The sequence below is a fragment of the Eumetopias jubatus genome, unplaced genomic scaffold (assembly GCF_037043125.1).
Source record: "Eumetopias jubatus isolate StellerSeaLion01/CBP00866 unplaced genomic scaffold, mEumJub1_p1.0 scaffold_9, whole genome shotgun sequence".
Taxonomy (NCBI): Eukaryota; Metazoa; Chordata; class Mammalia; order Carnivora; family Otariidae; genus Eumetopias; species Eumetopias jubatus.
In genome coordinates this window covers 139,650,319-139,669,680 of record NW_028274815.1, presented here as the reverse complement: position 1 = coordinate 139,669,680, position 19,362 = coordinate 139,650,319, and the positions used below count along the sequence as shown (strand labels likewise).

Below are 19,362 nucleotides of genomic sequence, written 5' to 3'. Positions count from 1 at the left end.
GGGCAATAACTGGGCTGGGCGAGGCCTGGGGCAAACTGGAAGCACAGGCCGGACCATGGGAACACCACTCCGCCTTGCTCACTGTGGCCGGCCCAAACCCCAAAGGGACTAAGTTCCCAAGAGGGAGGTGTAGGGGTGTGTATGTGCACGTTTGTGTGTAAGTGTGTGTGAAACCTCCTGTTAAAAGTTGCTTTGATTTTCCTGAAATCAAATAAAAGCTGGGTTCTCTATTCACATCTGACTGGCAGGCCAGGGCTGGCTCAGGGGTACCCTGGGCAGTGGAGAAGCCACATGGGGTGGGGTCCCAGGGAGAGTGCACAACAGACCTGCAAGAAGACCACCTTCCTCCTGGGGTCCCCCAACACCCTCAAAACGTCAGTGCCAACTGGCAAAGGAGAAACAACCCTCCAGGGCCCGGCTCTGTCACCACGCTGCAGACAAGCATGGATGTGGGGCCGAGAAGCAAGAGCAGATGACACTCCTCCGTTACTCTGCGCCTCCGTGACCCCCTGGGCACAGCACTTTACAGCCCTGGTCTCACTCCTCCCTTGCCAGCGCCCCACGAGGCACACACAGCTAACACCCCCACTTTACAGACAGAGGAGCTGAAGCTCAGGGAGGGTAAGTAACTCACCTAAGGTCACCCAGCTGGCAGGTGGCCGAAGAGGCTGAAGCTGGAGCTGAGGCTCTTAGTTCCCTGCTCCCTGGGCATCGGCAGGCAGCAGTGGCAGAGGGACTCCCCAAGAGGGGCCTTCAGGGTGCAGTGCTCCTGCCCATCAGCACCTGGAGGCACGTGTTCAAGCCCCACTTTCTACCTGATGGGAAACTGTCCACTCCCTCCCAGGCATGGGAGAGGCTTTGAAGACCAATTTGGAAGGGCAGAGGGAAGAGGAAAGAGGTCAGGCTGGACACTGGCTGACCCTACGCATGGTGGCAAATGAAGATCAGTAGGAGGGGACATGGCCACTGTGAAGGGGGTATGGGGTTCGAGAGGGGAGCCGGGCCATGCAGTAGGCCTCACTTGAGACAGGAAGCTCTCTCTCGTGGTGTCTGCCCTGCCCCGCCCCACGCCCTCTCCAGCATGGGCACAGAATATACCCGGGGTAACGTTGTGTGCTGAGCAGCTACACACAGAAGCACTCTCTGAGCTGTGTGGGCGAACCCACCAGCAAGTGCCCAGATCTGCAGCCTAGGGATGCCCCGTCACGGAGCCAGCTCAATCCTGACAGCACCCTGAAGTCATTGTCCCAGGCAGAAAGCTGGACAGACCAGAAGAGTGGCCTAGAGGTGGCGGCAGGACCCTGTCCCCACAAAGACACAGGTGGGCTCCTGGGGGCTCCACAAGGCAGCACCTGAGCATGGGGCCACCTGCTCTGAAGTCAGGGGCACCTGGGTACAGAAGAGGAAAATGAGGCCTAGGCACCACCAAGGCTCAAAGTCACTTTGCTGCTGAGGGAAGTGCAAGACTCTGCCTGGGGCTGAAGGCCTAGCACTGCCCCGACCTGTCAGTGATTCCAGACAGGTGCCTTCTTCGGTCGGTGAGGGAAGGCGGGTGGCACCACCCACCATTCCAGGGAGTCTTAGGGGCTCCTCGAGGGGATGGCCCTTTGCAACCTGAACGCCCCCCCGAGAGGGCAGGCGGCACGGCTTCAGCCCCCCGCCCCGCACCCCAGCCGCTAGCACTGACCCACACCCCACAGGAGACGTGCGCTGGAGCCTAAAGACTCAGGCTGCACGGAGGCTGACCATGAACGCCGCAGCCCCGCAAGGAGAACCGGGCGCCGGCGCCCCCGTGGCCGCTGCTTCCGAGGCGGGGATTCGAACACGGGCCAGCGCCTCCCCTGGGCCCCCGGCCAGGCCCCGCGGGGCACAGTGTCCCGCGGGCGCCGGGCTCCCGCGCACTCGGGCGGCAGCCGAACCGCTTGTAGGACCCAGGGGAGCCGCCCCGGAACGCCGGGGCCCGCCCACGGCACCGCGCGGGCCAATGGGCAGGCGTGACGGCAAGACATTTGCATGTGGGCGAGCCTCGGCCAATGGGCGGCGTGCGCGGGCGCGTGCGCGCAGGCGGGGCGGCGGCGGCGGCCGGCCGGCGGGCTCAGTCCGAGGATGGCCGCGGCCGCGGCGGGTGGAGCCGCGGGCCCGGCCCCCGGCTCCGGCCCCGCCAGGGCCCCGCCGCCCGCCGGCCCCGGCCCCGCCGCCAGGGCCCCGCCGCAGGCGCTCCGGAGGCGGGGGGATTCGCGGCGCCGCCAGGCCGCGCTCTTCTTCCTCAACAACATCTCCCTGGACGGACGGCCCCCGAGCCTGGGCCCGGGCGGAGAGAAGCCCCCGCCGCCGCCGCCCGCCGAGGCCCGCGAGCCGCCCGCGCCGCCGCCGCCGCCGCCGCCGGGACCACCAGGACCCCCGGGGCCCGAGCCCCCCGCCCGCGGGGCCCCGCCGCCGCCGCCCCTGCCCGCGCCCCCCGCCGGCCCTCCAGGGCTGCCCGGGCCCGCGGGCAGAGCGTCAGCGCCCCAGGGCCTGCTCAGCCCGGCGCCCGGCCCCGCGCCCGCCGGCCTCGGCCTCGGCCTGGGACTCGGGCTGGACGTGCAGCGCCAGAGGTGAGTGGGGACCCTGGGCCGGACCCGCGCCGGCCCGGCGTGACCTGACAGCCCAGGACACAGGGTCGGGGTGACCTGGGGGTCATGGGTCCAGGCGATGGGGGTGGAGTGGTCCAGGGCCCCATCTGCACAGGACTTGGGGATCAGGGTCACCTGGGGCCCTGGTAGCCCATGACAGAGGGTCGCACAGGACTTGGGGATCAGAAGGGGACCCCGCTCCCCTGGGAGCCCTAGACGCAGGGTTGGGGTGTCCTGGGCTCTGCCAGCACTAGAAAGAGAGTTTTGCCTGGGCCCCATGAGTCTAAGATGTCCTCAGGCCGTGTCCCCAGACGCAGGGGTCATGGTCCCCTTAATTCTGTCAGCCCCTTTCAACCTGCGCAATCCCCTGAAACCTGAGTTTCGGGGTTCCCTCAGCCCTTATCAGCCCCCGGACACACAGCCCTGGCAGCCCCGGACACGCCCCTCCCCAGCCCGCTTTTATCAGTGTCCCAGGACTCAGGGAACCCTCAAGCATCCCTCGCGTGTCTCCTTGTGTTCTCTAAGCTGGGTGGCCCCTCCAGTCTTCCCTGCCCTGTGACATGTGGCTTCAGAGCCTCTGCGCCAGGCCGAACGTCCCAGCGTCCCAACTTACTGGTCCCTGGTCCACCCCATTACCTCCATGCTGACTGCTGTGCCCCCGCCCCGATCCCTCTGAGCTCAGTGTCCCTGGCCCTATCCATTCCCAGCTTGCACGTACTCTCCCTACCCTGATTCTAGGAAGCCCTCAGCCCAACCCAGAGCAGCCACCACCCCTGCCCCTCCAGTCTGCCTGTGCCCACAAAGCCCCTGGCTGCCAGACACCCCACTTTCTTCTCCCAGAGACCCTTCCACAGCTGCCCCCAGAGCTCAGCTTTAGGTGCCCCAGCCTCCTTGGCCCCCTTCTCCAGACGCTGGGGCTGTCCCCTACCCTCCCACTGCCCACCTTCACCGTGACGAGTGATTTGGTGCCTGGGCCTGGGAGTCCGGACAGGCTGCTCTCGCAGTCCTTCTGGAAGGGCATTGCTTAGCCTTTGTCTGCAGAACAGAGCTGCAGGGCAGGTCCTCCTGAGGCCGGCCCCGCAGGTATGCAGGGAGGGGCCAAGAGCAGAGCCCTGCAGCTCACTGCCCTGCATGGGTGGGCCGAGGCCTCGAGTCCCTGGAGTTCAGAGGCAGTTCTTGTCACCTGGAGGTCATCATGGCTGCCTCACACCCCTGGCCGTCAGACAGTGCTGAAGATGATGGGGTTGAGTCCAGAATGCAGGCTTGGTTATCGGAGTTCTTGATGTTACATTCTGAGTTCTCATGTGTGGCCCATGGATGAGTGCTTACTGAGGTCACTGTCACACCGTAGACGGAAGTATTTCCAACTCTGTGGAGAAGCGGCTGCCTCCTGGCCAGGCCAGGAGGATGCCCGTGGACCTGACCCTTCCACAAGCAGGCCTGGCTGAGGCCGCAGAGACGGTTAGGGGGCTGAGTGGAGCCAAGCGATCATTCGGCCCCAAACATGGCAGCTCAGCAGCACGCTCCTGCCATCCCTGGGGAGACGGGACTGCTTATCCGAGGGGAGGCTAATGTTCAGAAAAAACTTTTATCCGTGGAAATCAGTCCATTTTAAAACCAGAGCCCCAAAGCCTACTTGTTCTCTTCCTTGAAGTTGTAGAGTCAGCCCGGAGGATGGTCCCCAGATCACGCCGGGGCTCTGGAGTCCCTCTGTGGCGTTGACGAGTCATGGGGCTTCAGAGGGAAGGGAGCTCATCTGTTGCCAGACCCGAGCTTCCTGCGAGCAGTTTGTGTCTACTCTCTCCATCCACTGTCTGCCGCTGGGCCGCCCCCTTCCCCTTTTGGGGTGCATGTGCATTCTGGGCAGACTGCATATTGTTTTAGGCTCTCTGTTCAGCAAACAGGCAACTCTCCTGTGGGCCAGACCCTGCAAACCAGGTTAGCCGGCAGCCTGCCCCTTGCAGCCATGCTCAAGGGAAGGGCTTGGCAGGGGGCGTGGGTGCTGGATGCAGCACCTGTAAGCAGAAGCCCTGTGAGGCCACAGGGGCTGGTGGTGCCCCCGCACTGCCCATTCCTAGGAGCTTGGGAGGATGCTGGCGCAGGATGGGAAATGATGTGAGTCGGGGCGCCCTTTGGTTTTCCCGCTGCACCCACCCCCGTCCTCTGTCCCTCCACCCGGGACATGAACCTCTCTGGCTGCTCCCTCCTTCCTGCCCTCCGGGGCCACACCTGCCTGTGCAGAACTGTTCCTCCTCGGGCTCTGCCCAAGAGAGTTGCTGCAGAGTGCATGAGGGGTGTCCAGCCAAGCCAAGGGGCTCTTAGCTGCAGGCTCAGTCTGAGGATCAGCTGTATTCCCAGAGTGGGGGGTAGTGGGGCCCCCTCCTAAAGTCTGTACTTTGTGTGGTGGTTTGAGCCAGGCTCTGGGGACAGACGCACTGTCATCCTGGGTCCTCCTGTCAGGGGCTCTGTTGTGACCTTGGGCAGGAGCCTCACTGAGCCTCAGTTTACTCCCCTGTGAAGTGCTTTTGCCTTCTGTACTAGCTACCTGAGGGGCTATGTGAGGTCAGATGAGGTCAAGGGCTCAGCGAGGGGTGGCCGTGGCCAGGGCCAGGTGAGCAGACACTTGTCACAAGCAGGTTACCCAGTGAGTGCTCACACTCAGTCCACAGCAGGTAAGTTGTGTTTCACCCTCAGGGTTCAGCCCGGTGTGGCTTTTCCTGCTAAGCCGGTGAGCATGTCACTGGAGTCCAAACCTCCCTCTTAGAACCTCTAACACGGTGTTTACTTTCATCTCAACACCGCGGTCACTTAAGGCAAGCAGGTGGGCTTCTGGGCTCCTCCAGCTGGCAGAAACAGGTTCTCAGGCCCCGCAGCCCCCTCTCCTAGAAAACCCAAGGGGGGGCCCACGAGCTGGGCAGCGTCGGACCGCAGCCTCACTTCCTCTCACTGTCTTAGGGGACACAGGGCTGTGATCGGGGCAGGGCAGGGCTGTGCTCCCTCTGGAAGCCGCAGAGAAGGAGCCTTCCTGCCTCCCCCCAGCTCTGGGGGACCCCAGGCATCCCTCCAGCCTCTGTTCCGTCTTCATGGTGCTTGTCCTGTGTGTCTGTGTCTGAACCTAGTCTCTCCTTGTAAGGACACCAGTGATTGGATCAGGGCCCACCCGAAGGGCCCCCTCTTCACTTGGTCACATCTGCAGAGACCCTGTCTCTAACCAGGGTCATAGTAACAGATGTCAGGGGTCAGGACTTCAACATAACTTTTTGGGGGGCACAGCTCAGCCCATGACAGCCGTCATTAGTGTCCAAGGCACAGAGGAGCTAGGGGTGCTGCCATGAGGCCAGGGACATTGCTGCAGTAGCTGGGAGCAGAAAGCCTCACAGCTCTGGACAGTTCACACTGGAACGATTCTGAGAAAGGGCCTGGGATTTTAGCTGCCATGCTGACCAGGAGCCACTTCGTGTTCCTGAAGCTGCCAAGCTCCTGTCCAAATTGAACCAATTTCAATGTAGCATCCGGCAGTTTGCTTACAACTCTGATTTGGGGGGGTTCTTGCTGGAGGACAGCTGGAGATGGTTGCCGAGGTAAGAGCCTAGAGGCGCATCCTCCCGTGGTGGCTCAGAGGCCTTGCTGAGACTTGGCCCCCAGAAACCACACCTGGGGTCCCATCACCGGGGGAACTTCAGGCCTCTCGGAGCAGTTGGCTGGAATGTGGGGGTTGTGCTTTTCCCGGCAAGGACTTGGTGAGATGGGGTGCCCAGGACCACCACTCCTTGGACAAATATGCACAAGGATCTGCGAGGTCAGGTGCCATGCTCAGATGGGCACGGAGCAGGAGGGGGCCCAAGTCGTGGGCACGAGTGCCTGTCAACAGCCCACGCCAGCTGGTCTGACCCCTTCACTGGGCACCTCACTCTGTTTGGGTGGTTCTCGGCCCTCAAACAGACCTCAGGTGGGAGCCTTCCTTGGCTGGGTATTTCTGCCGTGACAAAGCAAAGGGCGTTCTTCAGACAATGGGAACTGTCTCGTAGTGATTTCTCTTCCTGTTGGCAGGCACATTTCACATCTGGGGTGGGGGTGGCAATTCTGACAGTGAGCCAGAGGGTGAGCAGGCCCGTGGTCCGTACAGTGGCCACCTGTGCCTCTCCCACACCCCTGACCCTTGGCTCCTTCTTCCCCAAAGAGTCCTATGCAGGCAGCCTCGGGCCAGTCACCGGCGAGTAGACCCCATCCTGCAGACCCTGGCCCTGGCCGTGGCTCAGCAGAGAGGCTTCCTGGGCTGGGGCAACTTGGCAGGGGAGGGGGGCGGCTCAGGTAGCAGAGAGCCCAAGTTTTGTTCTCTGTAGTGTACTTGTTAGCAGTGTTTTTAAATGGGTGTGTAAAATGTGTGTCCCGCTCTGGGGGCAGCACACGCTGTCCCCCAGAAGCTCTCCGCAGCCAGTTTCAGTCCCCGCCGTGGGTGCTGTCTGTCCAGGCACGCTGTGAGAGCAGTGTGCCCGGCCTGCTGCTGATCGCGCTGGCTTGCCTCCCGCGGGGACTGTTTCAGAGGCAGCTGCTGGGAGGTCCTGTCATGCCTGCTGACCGCACCAAGGATGCCCTGCTCAGCCTCCCTGGCAAGTGCCACCCAGGAAGACACCTTCCTGGGGGGCACTTGCCAGGGAGGCTGAGCAGGGCATCCTTGGCCAGAGCCCGTCCATGCTGGGGGGTCCATCCTGCTGGAGCCACATGCGAGGCCGTGGTGCTCTCGCCTCGGGACTCACCGAGGAGCTGGACATTCCTCCAGAGGAGCCACCTGCCAGAGGTTGACTAGCCAGCAGTCCCTTTTGAAAGGGGCACTGTCCCTGGAGCAGCTGAGCTGCTCCACGTTCTGGGAAGGGTAGGCACCGCCTGACCACCTGGGGCAGCCCCTAGACAGTCGTGTGCGTCCACAACCGGGGCTCTGACTGCCAGCTACCCTACCGCCTTCACTTTCTGAGAACCCTGCAGACCAGGTGCCGCCCGATACGTGGTCAACTCCACACCCAAAGAGTTTGGGATCCCTGGGAGCGTGCAGGCTGCTTCTCTCCTGCCCAGACCATGTACTTCCAGAATGTTCTGCAGCCACCAGCTCATCACTGTGCCCTCACTCGGCCCTCTGCAGACGGGGATATACCGCCCCCCCCCATATCTGCACATCATCCTGATCCTGAGAACACAGTAGGCCTGCATGCCTGGGCCTCCCATGTCCCGCGTGCCCCAGCAGACCTGCACCTCAGAGCTCAGGGCTCGGTGATCAGCGTTGTCACAGGCTTTTCATGCCAGCCCAAACAGCACACCTGGAACACAGGCCAAGTTCAGCAGAGGAGCGCCCGAGGGCATGGTTGAGGGGTGGCCTCAATTCCAGCCAGCCCAGCCCCAGGGTCTGCAGGGGGGTGGGGGGGCAGTGTTGCTGCTGTTGGCAAATGCACAGAATGCCCACAGGCATGCAGGTCCCAGTACCACCTGACCAGCTGTGTGATCTCGGGCAGCTTGCTTGCCCGCTCTGTGCTTCGGTTTCCCCACATGTGAATAACACTGCCCATCGTGTGCAGTTATCATGAGGGCTGAGTATCTGTAAAATGCTCAGGAGGAGAGAGAAGTGGAAGAAAACCACAGGTACCTGCAAAAGCAACTGGGAACAGATTTTAAAGCCTGGTGAGCTGAGTGGCATCATCCCAGAATCAACAGAAGGCACGAGCGAGGCGGCAGAGGCCCATGTCTCACCTGCCAGGCAGCGGGCCAGAGGCTGTGTGCAGGGCCAGGCCTCTGTGGAGATCGCTGCTGGCCTGGGCCCTGCAGGTGAGGTCCCAGGTGTGTGGAAGCCATTGGGGCACCACCTGGAAAATGCCCTGAGGAAGCCACACGGGGCCACTCCACGGGGCCTTTGAGCCCAGCCCTGCAGGGCCGCACACACACATCTCCAGGGACACTCGGGTTCTACCTAAGTCAGCGGCTTTTCTTGGCACGGGTCCTGCCCATCCACCTACTCACCCGCACCCACCCCCCCAGGCTTCTTAGGATGCCGGGTGTCCGCCGGACATGCCCCTCCTGCCGTCCCTTGAGCAGCTGCACACCCGCCTGCAGAGGCCCCTGTGCCCATTCCCCCCGCCACCCCCCCAGCTGGTCCTCAGACCACGGCTCCAGCCTGGGCTCCCCTATCTGATTGACTCACACTCACATCACCCTCAAGCACTCTCATCCGGCAGGCAGGTGCCCTCCCCCACCACCACCGGTCACTGCCCCTCTCCGGAGGTGGAGCCGCATTGGGGGACACCCAGCATTTCACTAGAGGTTGTGCTGTGTTCGACTCTAGTTTCTTTTCAACGAGTTTCTGCTGCGTCTGTCATTTTAAAGACTTAAGTGGAGCTTGGGCTGTGGCTTTGAGGTGACAGCCTTGGAGTCCCCCAGGACTGCCCTGGTTGTATGACCTGGGGCAGGTGCCTAGCTGTTCTGTGCTCCCATAGGCTCCGTGGCAGGAGGTGGTGGCTGGGCCCCTCGCACATGACGGTGGCCACGTGGATTCTAGGCTCACTCCACCTGGTGAGGTGGCCTGACAACGCTGGGCCTCATCTGTCAGCCAGGGGTCCTGCAGGAGGACAGAGTTGCTTCTGGGCCGGCTGTAGCTCCCAGAAGTGACGTCCTCGGCCACGTGTGGCCCCCCGAGCCCTCCCCAGGAGCCCGGACTCAGTTTAGACAGCAGGGCACCTGGCACATGCCGGCCTGGGCTGAGTGCGGCGCCCACGTTGCTTTGTTTCATGGACCACGCAGCCTTGGCCTCTCGGAGCCTCCCTCTCGCTGGGAAGGTGTGGGGACTCGGGGCCCATCTGCACAGCTTTGTCATAAGTGGCCCTTACTGGTGAGATGTGCATGTCCGCCCCACAAGGACTAGGAGGTCGACAGGTGACCACAGTGGTGGCCTGGGTACCAGGAACCGGGGTTTGTGATCTCGAACTGAGGGTGCAGACACGCAGGGTTTCTGAGCCTTCAGGCTTGAGAAGCTCCCCTGACATGGGGTAGGAGGTTGTGAGCTCTCCAGGAGCAGCTCCTCCAACCTTGGAAGGCCTTCGTGCAGCGCCTCATTGCCTTCAGCCTGCTGCGGGTAGGCACGACCCACCCTGCCAGTCCTGGGCCAGAGAAGACGCCTGGGACGTGCTAGGCTGAGCTAGGAGGCCACGGGCAGCGGACAAACTCTGGTCTTTGGGTGGCCCTCCCCAAGGCTCAGACCTCACCCCAGACAGGCTCCTGACCCAGTCGGTGGCTGTGGGCTGCCCCCCCTCGGCAGGGAGAAGCCAGAGAGCACGTGTCTGGTCCGAGAGCAGCCCCTGCCCGGGTGCGTTAGCTGAGGCCCTGCTCTCTTTTTACAGAAGGCGAGTTGCCTCCCAGCGCTGCTCTCTCGAGTTCCTGGAAGATGCTGTGGGGTGCGCCTCAGTTCAAAGGTAAGGGTCTCCGAGACCCGGGGCCAGAGGGGCTCTCAAGGGAGGGAGGAGTGACCTGGCTTTTACCTCGCAGAACCAAACACATATCCGGATCCCCAAGACACAAGGGCCTGAAGAAGACTCACTTCATCAAGAACATGAGGCAGTATGACACAAGGAACAGCAGGTACCACGTGCCACGGCCGGCATGTGGCCGCCCAGAGGCAGGGCTGCCATCCGATCCTGGGCCCCTGCCTGTAGCCCTGGAGCTGCCCACCGCGTCCGCCTCACACCTGGTGGGGGCTCAGGTCCTACCCTGTCCTCCTCGCTGGTAGCCCAGATGAAGGGACACAGAGCAGGTGTGGCGATGGAATGTGGCCAAGAGGGAAGGGTTTGGTTTGTTTGGGAAGTGCAGGGGTGGTTGAGCTAAAAGCCAGGATGCAGGGACCCCAAACTGGGGTACAGGCCTGGTGCGGTGGCCCTCGGAGCTCCTGTGTCTGTAGGTGCTGCATGGGAGCCCCAGGGGTTCCCATCACCCACCCTCACGGCCTGCCCTGCCAGCCCTGCGGCATCTGAGCCCATTGCCCTTCCTGCTGGAGGCCATGCTGCCAAGCCTCCACCCAGCGGCCCTGGTCGGGGAGCTCTGTTCTCCTAGCAGTGGCCCAGACCCCGCCCCCCCCAGCATGACCCTCAGCATGACCCCCAGCATGACCCTCAGCATGACCCCCAGCATGACCCCCAGCATGACCCCCAGCATGACCCTCAGCATGACCCCCAGCATGACCCTCAGCATGACCCCCAGCATGACCCTCAGCATGACCCTCAGCATGACGGGCTCGTGCTGGTGCTGCGCAGCGGCCTGAGCGCTGGGCTGGCTTCAGTGAGCCCAGGCGCCCAGTAGTCCCAGCCAGCAGCTTGTGTCACCCAAGGCGGGGAGGGGGAGGAATTCTGTCCCAGAAACGCCCGCCACCTACTCTGACCAACACCTCCCCGCCCCAGGATTGTGCTCATCTGCGCCAAGCGGTCCCTGTGTGCAGCCTTCTCAGTGCTGCCCTACGGAGAAGGCCTGCGGGTCAGGTGAGTGGCCCCGCCAAAGCGCCTCAGGGGCTCTGAAGGCCTTCTGGGTCTTGGTCCTTTGTGTCTGTGCCGTTACTCTGTTTGAGCTGCTTGAGCGCAGACGCCTGGGATGCTCCTCATGGGGATGCTGCCCTGCGTCCTCGTGAGCAGTCCAGGCAAATGCGTCCCATGCAGGACTTCAGGAAGAAGGACACGGCCGTCAGAGTGGGGGTGGCACCAGGGGGCCTGGCAACAGGGAACCCTTCACCTGGGATGGGCCTGGGCCATGCTGGCCAAGGGGGTGGCCTCAGGTAGAGGTCGGTGCTGCCTCGTTACTGCCAACCTCTAGAGTGTTGGAACAGGAAGTGCAGGGCCCGCAGAGCGGCAGGGCTGGGCCTTCTGCAGGGGCAGAGGAAGGCAGCAGCTGTCCCCCATCCTGTGCATTGCAGTGACCTCAGGGTGGACAGCCAGAAGCAGAGGCACCCCTCCGGTGGCGTCTCCGTGTCTTCTGAGATGGTCTTTGAGTTGGAAGGCGTCGAGCTGGGAGCAGATGGGAAGGCAAGTGTGGGTGCCGTCCACGGTCGGGGCGGGTGGGTGGGTGGGCACAGAGCTTGCGCTCACCAAGGCAATAAACACGTGGAGTTGCGTTTCCCCCTGAATCTTATAAAACGCCCAGTGTGGGTGGGAGGAAGCCCCACAGCCCTGTAAGAACGGGCCCCGTCGCCTCACTCAGCGGCCAGGTGACGAAAACTGACCTGAGTCGGGAGGGTGTCCTGGTGCCGCCTCTGCTGGCGGTCAGAGGCAGGGAGAAGGCTCCTGTGCTGCACATCCCACACAGGAGGGCAAGGGTGGCATTCTGAAATGTTCTTGTTACTGAGAACACTAACCCCAGGTGAGCAGCATCCAGCGCGGGGCTGCCTGGAAGCATTAGCTCTCAGTAGGTCCTTCCTTGTCCACGGAAGGGTGGCATTTGTGTGGGGCCCTCCTGCAGCAGGAAGGCGCAAGGCACAGCTTTCTGGCCCTCTGGTCTCAGGACGGGGTCATGGGCCCGGGGGCAATAGGGACTAAGCCCTGACACCTTTGCCTTTCCAGGTGGTGTCTTATGCCAAGTTCTTGTACCCTACCAACGCCCTGGTCGCACACAAGACGGACAGCCACGGCCTGCCGCCCCAGCCCCGGCCCAGCGTCCCCCGTGCTCTGCCAGGCTCAAGATACAAACCAGCCCCAGCCAAGTCAGCGCCAGCCGGCACGGAACTAGGTAGCCTCACGTGCCCTAACTGGGCGCAGGGCAGGCAGTCACACCAGCTGGGCAAGGGACAGCATGTGGCCAACCAGAGTCCCATTCCAGCCCACAGTCCCCAGTCCAGACAGGGCGCCAGGCTCGGGAGCAGGGTCAGAAGGGACTCACTCCCATGAGAGCAGACAGCCTAGGCTGCATCCAGCCAGGCACTGGAGCGATCCCATGTCCACAGATGGCATGGAGGCAGGGGGGCAGGGGGCCCCTCCTCGTCTGGACAGCCTTCCTTCAACCCAGCCCTCAGGGACGGGGAACCACGGTCTGCAGCCCCTTCCAGACCCCAGCAGCATGCCCTGGGCCCCACCCCCCCCCCCGCTCCGGCACTAGACCAGGGTTCCAGCTGAGGCTTGGGTTGGCAGAAGCTGGTTGGCCAGAGCTGGGGGCTCGTGGTGGGTCAGGGCTGCCCTCTGCATGCAGGGAGTGACGCAGGGGACGCGCTGGAGTATAACCCCAACCTCCTGGACGACCCACAGTGGCCCTGCGGCAAGCACAAGCGAGTCCTCATCTTTGCCTCCTACATGGTACGGTGAGCACCCCCGCGTGCCCGGTCTGCGCGCCCCCAGGTGTCTGGGGGCAGGCCGAGGGCAAGCCGCCAGGGCAGGGCTGACGTGCCCCCCACCCCCAGGACACCAGCAGCACCTCGGGACAGGACGGGGTGCGCGGTAGGCCGGAGGGCTGCGCGGACCACACCGCCCTGGGGTCACCATTGCCCTCAGCCCACGCCCTGGTGGCCTGGGGCTGCCCACGCTGCGCCCTCTGTCCGGAGGCAGCGCTGGCACCTGAAGCTGCCGCACATTCACATCGCAGTCCCAGGCCAGCATGAGATCACCCCACGGGCTCGCGTGGGTGGGCCCCCAGGCCTGTGCAGGGCCGGCTCCCTACCCTGCTGCCTTCTCTCCTGCAGACCACGGTGATAGAGTACGTGAAGCCCTCTGACCTCAAGAAGGACATGAACGAGACTTTCCGAGAGAAGTTCCCACACATCAAACTGACGCTGAGCAAGATCCGGAGGTAAGGGGGGCTGAGGTGAGGTCTCCGGGCCCTACCGCCCGATGGGGCCGTTCCTCTCCTCCCCCATTTCTGGTAGGTCCCTGAGCTTGACGAATCCAGATGTGCCCCACCCAGACCCCCGCCCCCCGCCGTCTGCCCAGGCCAAGATAAGCAGCTCCCTAGCCCCCCACCTACCACCTCCGCGGGCCAGGCCACCTCGCTGCCTCTCATACCCACACCTCCTAGCCCTCCCGGGACAGCACGGGAGACGGGCCCTGACCCCCCCGTGATCGATGGGATCGAGGGCCGAGGCGGCTTGCCCAAGACCTCACGGCGAGTAAGTGGCGGACTGCCCTGTCCTGGGTCCATCTGGCCCCACTGCATCCCACTGAACCCTCCCCTTCAGCTTCACTGAAGGTCTAGGTGCTGCTTCAGCGTGTCTACACCACGGGGCCTTTCCACAGGCGGTTTTCTCCCTGCATTGTCCTCCTCGCTGCCACAGGACAGCAGGGACTTGTCCTCTGTGGTGTTCTCTGGGGGACAGTGTGGGCCAGCCAGTACAGCTGGGGTGGGGGGGTGCCACGGGCCAACATCAGCCGGCTCACCCACCACACTGCGGGCCGAGGGCTGCGCTGTGCCTGCCTGCAGGGAATGGGGCTTTTTTAGCAGCCCAAAGGGCCCTCCTGGGGCAGGAAGAGGGTGGCCACTTCCTCGGCCCCTGAGCACCGGACCTCCGTGTAACCCGTAGTTTAAAACGGGAGATGCGGAATCTCTCTGAGGAGTGCAGCCTGGAGCCTGTGACGGTGTCCATGGCCTACGTGTACTTTGAGAAGCTGGTCCTGCAGGGCAAACTCAACAAGCAGAACCGCAAGCTGTGCGCTGGGGCGTGCGTGTTGCTCGCTGCCAAGATCAGCAGTGACCTCCGCAGGACTGAAGTGAAGCAGCTCATCGATGTGAGTATGCCTGTCCCGCCCCGGCCTGGCCTGCAGCCCCCTCACTGCCCCCCCAACAAGGCCTGGCCACCTGCGGGGAACCTGGAGCCGGGCCTGCACCCACACCCCAACCCGCTGCCCCGGGTGGGAGACGGAGCCCGGGGCCCGCATAATCTCCTCGCTTTTTCAACACAGAAGCTAGAAGAAAGGTTTCGATTCAACAGACGGGATCTAATTGGGTTCGAGTTCACGGTGCTGGTGGCCTTGGAACTCGCGCTCTACCTTCCCGAGAGCCAGGTGTTACCTCATTACCGACGCCTCACACAGCAGTTCTAGCCGAGGCTGGCCTCCGCATGCTGGGAGGCTGGCCTCTGTTTGCCGAGACAGCCCCGGTGCAGGCACTCACGCGGGCCAGGGAGGTGTTCCCAGGTACTGCAGGGCACGCACGCCCGCCGGTCCCCACTTCAGCACCCACCTGGCGGGGACCCACCTGCCCTCTGTGACTGACGACCCTCTCTGCACACCCTTGCGTCCTTGGAGGGACCCTGCTTTCATTCCAAAGCACACCATGCCCATGGTATTCCTGAGAGCCTGCTTGCATTTTCACAGGAACAAGGTGGGAGGTTTTGTGTTCTTTCACACATGCCTGAGAGCAGGCTGCACGGGGACCCTGGCTTACCTTGTGCAGTCATCCCAGCTCTGCAGCGCCCGTCTCCCCTGCGTCTTCCGCAAACCACAGCTGCCGCGCAAGCATCTCAGTGAAGATCTGGGTTTCCAGACCGTCCCTGACACGCTGAAATTGCTGAAGTTAACGTAACGAAGCATTAGTTTTGGCTGTTTCAGGTTTTCAGATGTGGAGACGCAGCACTGCACCCCCACGGCCTGCCCCCCCTCCCCCCGGGGATGCCCACCTGCCTCCCCTGTGTCCACAGGCAGAGCTCTGGCATTAGGTTAAGTGAACCAGAGCAGACTCCGGTTTATCTCATTTGTTACTCTCCCGAGCATCGTGTCACTGTGAAATCCTGGTGCCCGAGCGTCGCACAGCCCGGCGGGCCTCCGCGCAGACACTGGTCCGCCCCTGGGGGACCCGCGCCTCACGTCTCACCGGGAAACCCTGCTCACCTGCGACACTCTGGACCTTCAGGATGCCTGGATTGCTTGCTCTTGGCTCTTGATCTTCTTAAGCAATATTGTGACGGAGAAAAACTGTATTTATTGTTACTTGGGATTTTGTTCTATGGGTTTTCTTAAGGGAACAAAAACATGAGATCTGTTGAAGTTCTGACTTGAAACCACACTTGATCCTCAAGCAGGCAGGAGACGGGCTCCTCTACGGCCCTGCACCCCACGGCACCACCTCCCCGAAGGGGTCAGTGCTCACAGTTTCTTCCCAGGCAGGAGGGAGCAGCAGTCCTGGCTGTCATGAAAGGAGCCCAAGGGGTAGTGGCCGTCACCTGTGCCCCGTATGCCAACAGGGCCCGTGTTCTGCTTTCCCAGGTCTGCGTGTCCGTTCCGCACACTCTGTGACCTGGTTCTCCAGCGTGCTGCCCCACCAAACACTGAAGAACTGAGGAGTTTCTCCCCTTGGGTCAGCTGCTGTCAAAAATGACCATGTTGGCTGGGCCATTTAGCTGCTTCCCTACTGTTGTCCTATGAACCTGTCACAGGGCCCAGGCTACAGCCCCACCCTGTACTCGTGTGTGGACCGGTGCTTCTGCAAAAAGGAGACCCTAGTTCTCATCACAGCACTCAGGCACCAGCAACTCCACCCAGACCCCAGCACCCGTGTCTGCCCACAGGCCAGCCATTCCTTCCTGGGGCGAGGGGCGACTGCAGCATGGAGGTCAAAGCCCAAGTCCACATTCCAAGCCTATTTATTGTGGAATACCTCCCTGTCCTCTCCAACGCAGCCCCTTAAACCACATGTACCCAAGGTGAACGTGGAAGTTTCCTTCTGGATAGCAACTTGTCCCACCACCTGTGTCTCAAGGATATTTTTAGGTTACAAGTGCTGCAAGGGACCGACCCGAACCGTACATCCCAGTTCACAGCTTCACCTCAGAAAAGGGCACGTGTCCTTGGGAATTTACGTGCAGACCTTGGAACAGCTGAGACTGGAGTTTACAAGCGTCATGTACAACCCGTAGCTTCTCCCTTGGTGTGTGTCCTTGTGTCATCCGTGCAGAAAGCTGCTCTCGTGTGTTCAGCTGTCACTGCAAAGCCAGTATCGAAGCCAAACTTCAGCCTGAACCCCTCATTCTCTGGAACAAACCCAGACGTGAGAGACAGGTCTGAGTGTCTAACACAGCTCTCGGCACTTGGTGGCAGCTGTAGACTGAAAAGCGTGCTGTGCGACTATCTGACCTCATTGTCCAGTCACATGTGGTGATTTTGTTTGCAAATGGTAATGTATTTGTGGTTCGAAGTAAAACGTGGTTTTGCAATGTACTCCGTAGGTTGGTCACCTCCTTTCGGCTGAGCGGTCCTTTCTTGTCAAACGCGCACAGCCCTGACCCTCCTGACACCCAGAGGAACGCACCCCGTCATAGAACAAACCGGCACAAATGGGTTTTACTATTTATTTATGACAAATATCCCACATCCGTGATCTTCTCCAGTCAGAAGTTCCTAGGACAAAAATAAGGACAACGTTAAAACCCTGTTTTTGGAAAGGTCCAGGACCTCTGTGCCCAAACACAGACACTCTTACTTACTTTGAAACGATGCCATCAGCCTTGGCCAGTCGGAGGATGGAGTCATCGGACTCACCCTGGAAAAAAGCACGGTAGGCCATCTCCCCTGCTCCCCCCACGCTGGCAGGGCGCAGACTAGCCCAGTCTCCTGGCCTCACACCTGACTGCGGGGGGGGGCGGGGGGGAGGCCTCCGGAGGCCAGGCCGCCTCTGCTGACCCGCAAGCGCCAAGGTCAAGGCCCACCTGAGTGCTCTGTCAGGGCGGTCCTTTCCCGGCCCCTCGCCCCTCGCCCCGACGCACCTCCAGGAAGGGGCGGGCGGCCAGCACACCTCCCTTCCCCGGCGCGCGCGGGAAGTGCAGCAGGACGCACTCACCATCCTGCGAATGGCCCCACAGATAGCGTAGGTTTTGAACTGGCCGTTGAACCTGCCCGTCACCTTATCAACCTGCAAATCGTCCGCGAGCGTCACAGAGACCGCCAGGCACCTTCCGCTCTGAACCTGGGGCCCGGGGATGACCGACCCCGCAGGCCGCCCTGGCAGCTCCCTCCCCGGCGGGACTGGCCCTCCGCCGCTCGGCTCACCTCGGCCACGTTCATCTGGATGGACGCGTGGTCCTTGGCGCCGATGATGCGGTTGCTGGCGGAGCTGCAGGGGGAGCGCAGTGAGCGGGCGGGGGGGGGGGCGTAGAGGGGACGGGAGGGGGGACGGGGGGGCGTAGGGGGGCGGGAGGGGGACGTAGGGGGGGCGGAGAGGGGACGGGGCGGGGGGACGGGAGGGGGAACGGGGGGGCGGAGAGGGGACGGGGCGGGAGGGGGGGCGGAGAGGGGACGGGGCGGGGGGGGCGTAGGGGGGACGGGAGGGGGGCGGAGGGGGGCGGGAGGGGGGCGGAGAGGCGGAGGGGGGACGGGAGGGGGGCGAGGGGGGACGGGGCGGGGGGGCGGGAGGGGAGCGGAGGGGGAGCGGAGGGGGGCAGGGAGGGGGGCGGAGGGGGGGCGGGAGGGGGGCGGAGGTCGCTCACCATTTCCGCGGCACGTACAGGTCCACGAACTCGCCGGCGTCGTTCTGCATGTCGAGGGCGCGCCTGCGAGACGCCGCGGCGCCGTGAGGCCGGGCCGTGTCCCCTCCCTCGCCCGCCGCGGCCCCGGTCTCCGGCCCCCGCCCCGGAGCCCCCGCCCGGCGCCCCCGCCCGGCCGCACGGCCCACCTGCTGCCGCCACCACGAGCTCGAGCGCAGAAAGGAAGCGCTGTGGCTCCCCGGCAGCGGTATTGGCGAGCGGGGCGGGGCCTCGGGAAGTGCTTCCGGGTCCCGGCGCGCCGCGCGACTGGCCGGTTCGGGCGCACTTCCGCTTCCGGCGGACGGGGGCGGGGCCTCCGCGTGTTGCGCGGTTGGGGGCGGGTTGCCGCGGGGCGCCGGCTCGCGAGGGCGGACGGGTCGGGCGGGTGGCAGGGCCCGGGCCTCGGCCTCGGAAGCGCGGCGACGCGGGCTGTGCAAAGCCCTCTTGGGACTTGTCCCGTGCAAGTGGCCGAGGACCAGGTGCAGGTGGACCGAGCAGGGCTTGTAGTTGATCCGAGCCCGAGGAAGCCGCGGGCAGGCGGCGGAGGGAAGCCGGGCTTGGGCTGGGGTCCCCTGCGAAGGGGGGACGTTACCCTCGCGTGTAGGCGTCAGCCCTCCGGAAACCGAGGGCCGAGCAGAGCAGGGTGGGGGCGCTGCCACGGCTGGGGGTGGGTCCCGGGCAGCGCTGAGCCGGACGGGCCTGTGCCCCACAGGCCTGGGGGTGAGCTTGGCAGCCGCTCAGCTCCCACCTCCGCTTCGGATTTCATCTCTCAGACCAGTCCGTCCTGCCTCCCCCGCAGGGGGCTCCCTGAGGCTGAGCCTTGGGAGGAGCATCGTCCCTTTGCCCGGCACGCCCTCCATCCATCCATCTGGGCTCCAACACCACCTCCCTGACCCATGTCTGTGTTCGGGCGCGCGGTCAAGGGCTCTTGTCTGCGCACTTTGGAACTCCGCACAGCAGGCACACAACACAGTCGAGTCAGCGCGGCCGCACGCACCATGTTCGCCAGCTTCAGTATGGCTATGGGAGAGTTTACCTTCTGGGCCTAGCTGGGGCTGAGGCTGCAAGTCCCCACGTGCCTGGAAGCCTTCTTGCAACAGGGTGTCTGCTGCTGCTTCCACTCAGCTCCAGCAGGTGGGCATCAGGAGTGTGGCCACTGAGGCCAGTCCCTTCTGGAAGGTCACTCAGTGTGCCTGCAAGCCCTGAGAGGTATGTGCTCTTTTCAGGCCCCCTGACCCATGTACAGACGTGACCCGTTTGTGGTTGGACATTCACACAGCTGGCCTGTCTGTCTGT

At 63.3% G+C, this 19,362-nt stretch overlaps 2 protein-coding genes across 5 annotated transcripts; one reads left to right on the top strand and one right to left on the bottom strand.

Moving 5' to 3' along the window:
• The first annotated feature begins 2,106 nt into the window (after positions 1 to 2,106).
• On the top strand, positions 2,107 to 16,765 carry CABLES2 (Cdk5 and Abl enzyme substrate 2). Of its 2 annotated transcripts, none has more exons than XM_088026830.1 (10): positions 2,107 to 2,594; positions 9,992 to 10,063; positions 10,137 to 10,229; positions 11,042 to 11,119; positions 11,548 to 11,656; positions 12,191 to 12,356; positions 12,813 to 12,916; positions 13,300 to 13,406; positions 14,134 to 14,338; positions 14,516 to 16,765. In XM_088026830.1, the coding sequence occupies exons 1-10, from the start codon at positions 2,107 to 2,109 to the stop codon at positions 14,651 to 14,653; spliced, it is 1,560 nt and encodes a 519-aa protein (XP_087882956.1). In that variant the 3' UTR covers positions 14,654 to 16,765. The 2 variants fall into 2 exon arrangements, with proteins under 2 accessions (XP_087882956.1, XP_087882955.1); XM_088026829.1 differs by having other exon boundaries at positions 14,513 to 16,765.
• A 117-nt stretch (positions 16,766 to 16,882) lies between these two features.
• Positions 16,883 to 18,291, bottom strand: RPS21 (ribosomal protein S21). 3 transcript variants are annotated; one of them, XM_028091190.2, is made up of 6 exons: positions 18,216 to 18,291; positions 18,031 to 18,093; positions 17,594 to 17,657; positions 17,311 to 17,456; positions 17,032 to 17,087; positions 16,883 to 16,945 (listed from the first exon to the last, which is right to left on the bottom strand). In XM_028091190.2, exons 2-6 carry the CDS (start codon positions 18,078 to 18,080, stop codon positions 16,896 to 16,898), a joined length of 366 nt encoding a protein of 121 aa, XP_027946991.1. In that variant the 5' UTR covers positions 18,081 to 18,093; positions 18,216 to 18,291; the 3' UTR covers positions 16,883 to 16,895. The 3 variants fall into 3 exon arrangements, with proteins under 3 accessions (XP_027946991.1, XP_027946992.1, XP_087882957.1); XM_028091191.2 differs by having other exon boundaries at positions 17,385 to 17,456; XM_088026831.1 differs by lacking the exon at positions 16,883 to 16,945 and having other exon boundaries at positions 17,028 to 17,087; positions 17,385 to 17,456.
• Between the last annotated feature and the right edge of the window lie 1,071 nt (positions 18,292 to 19,362).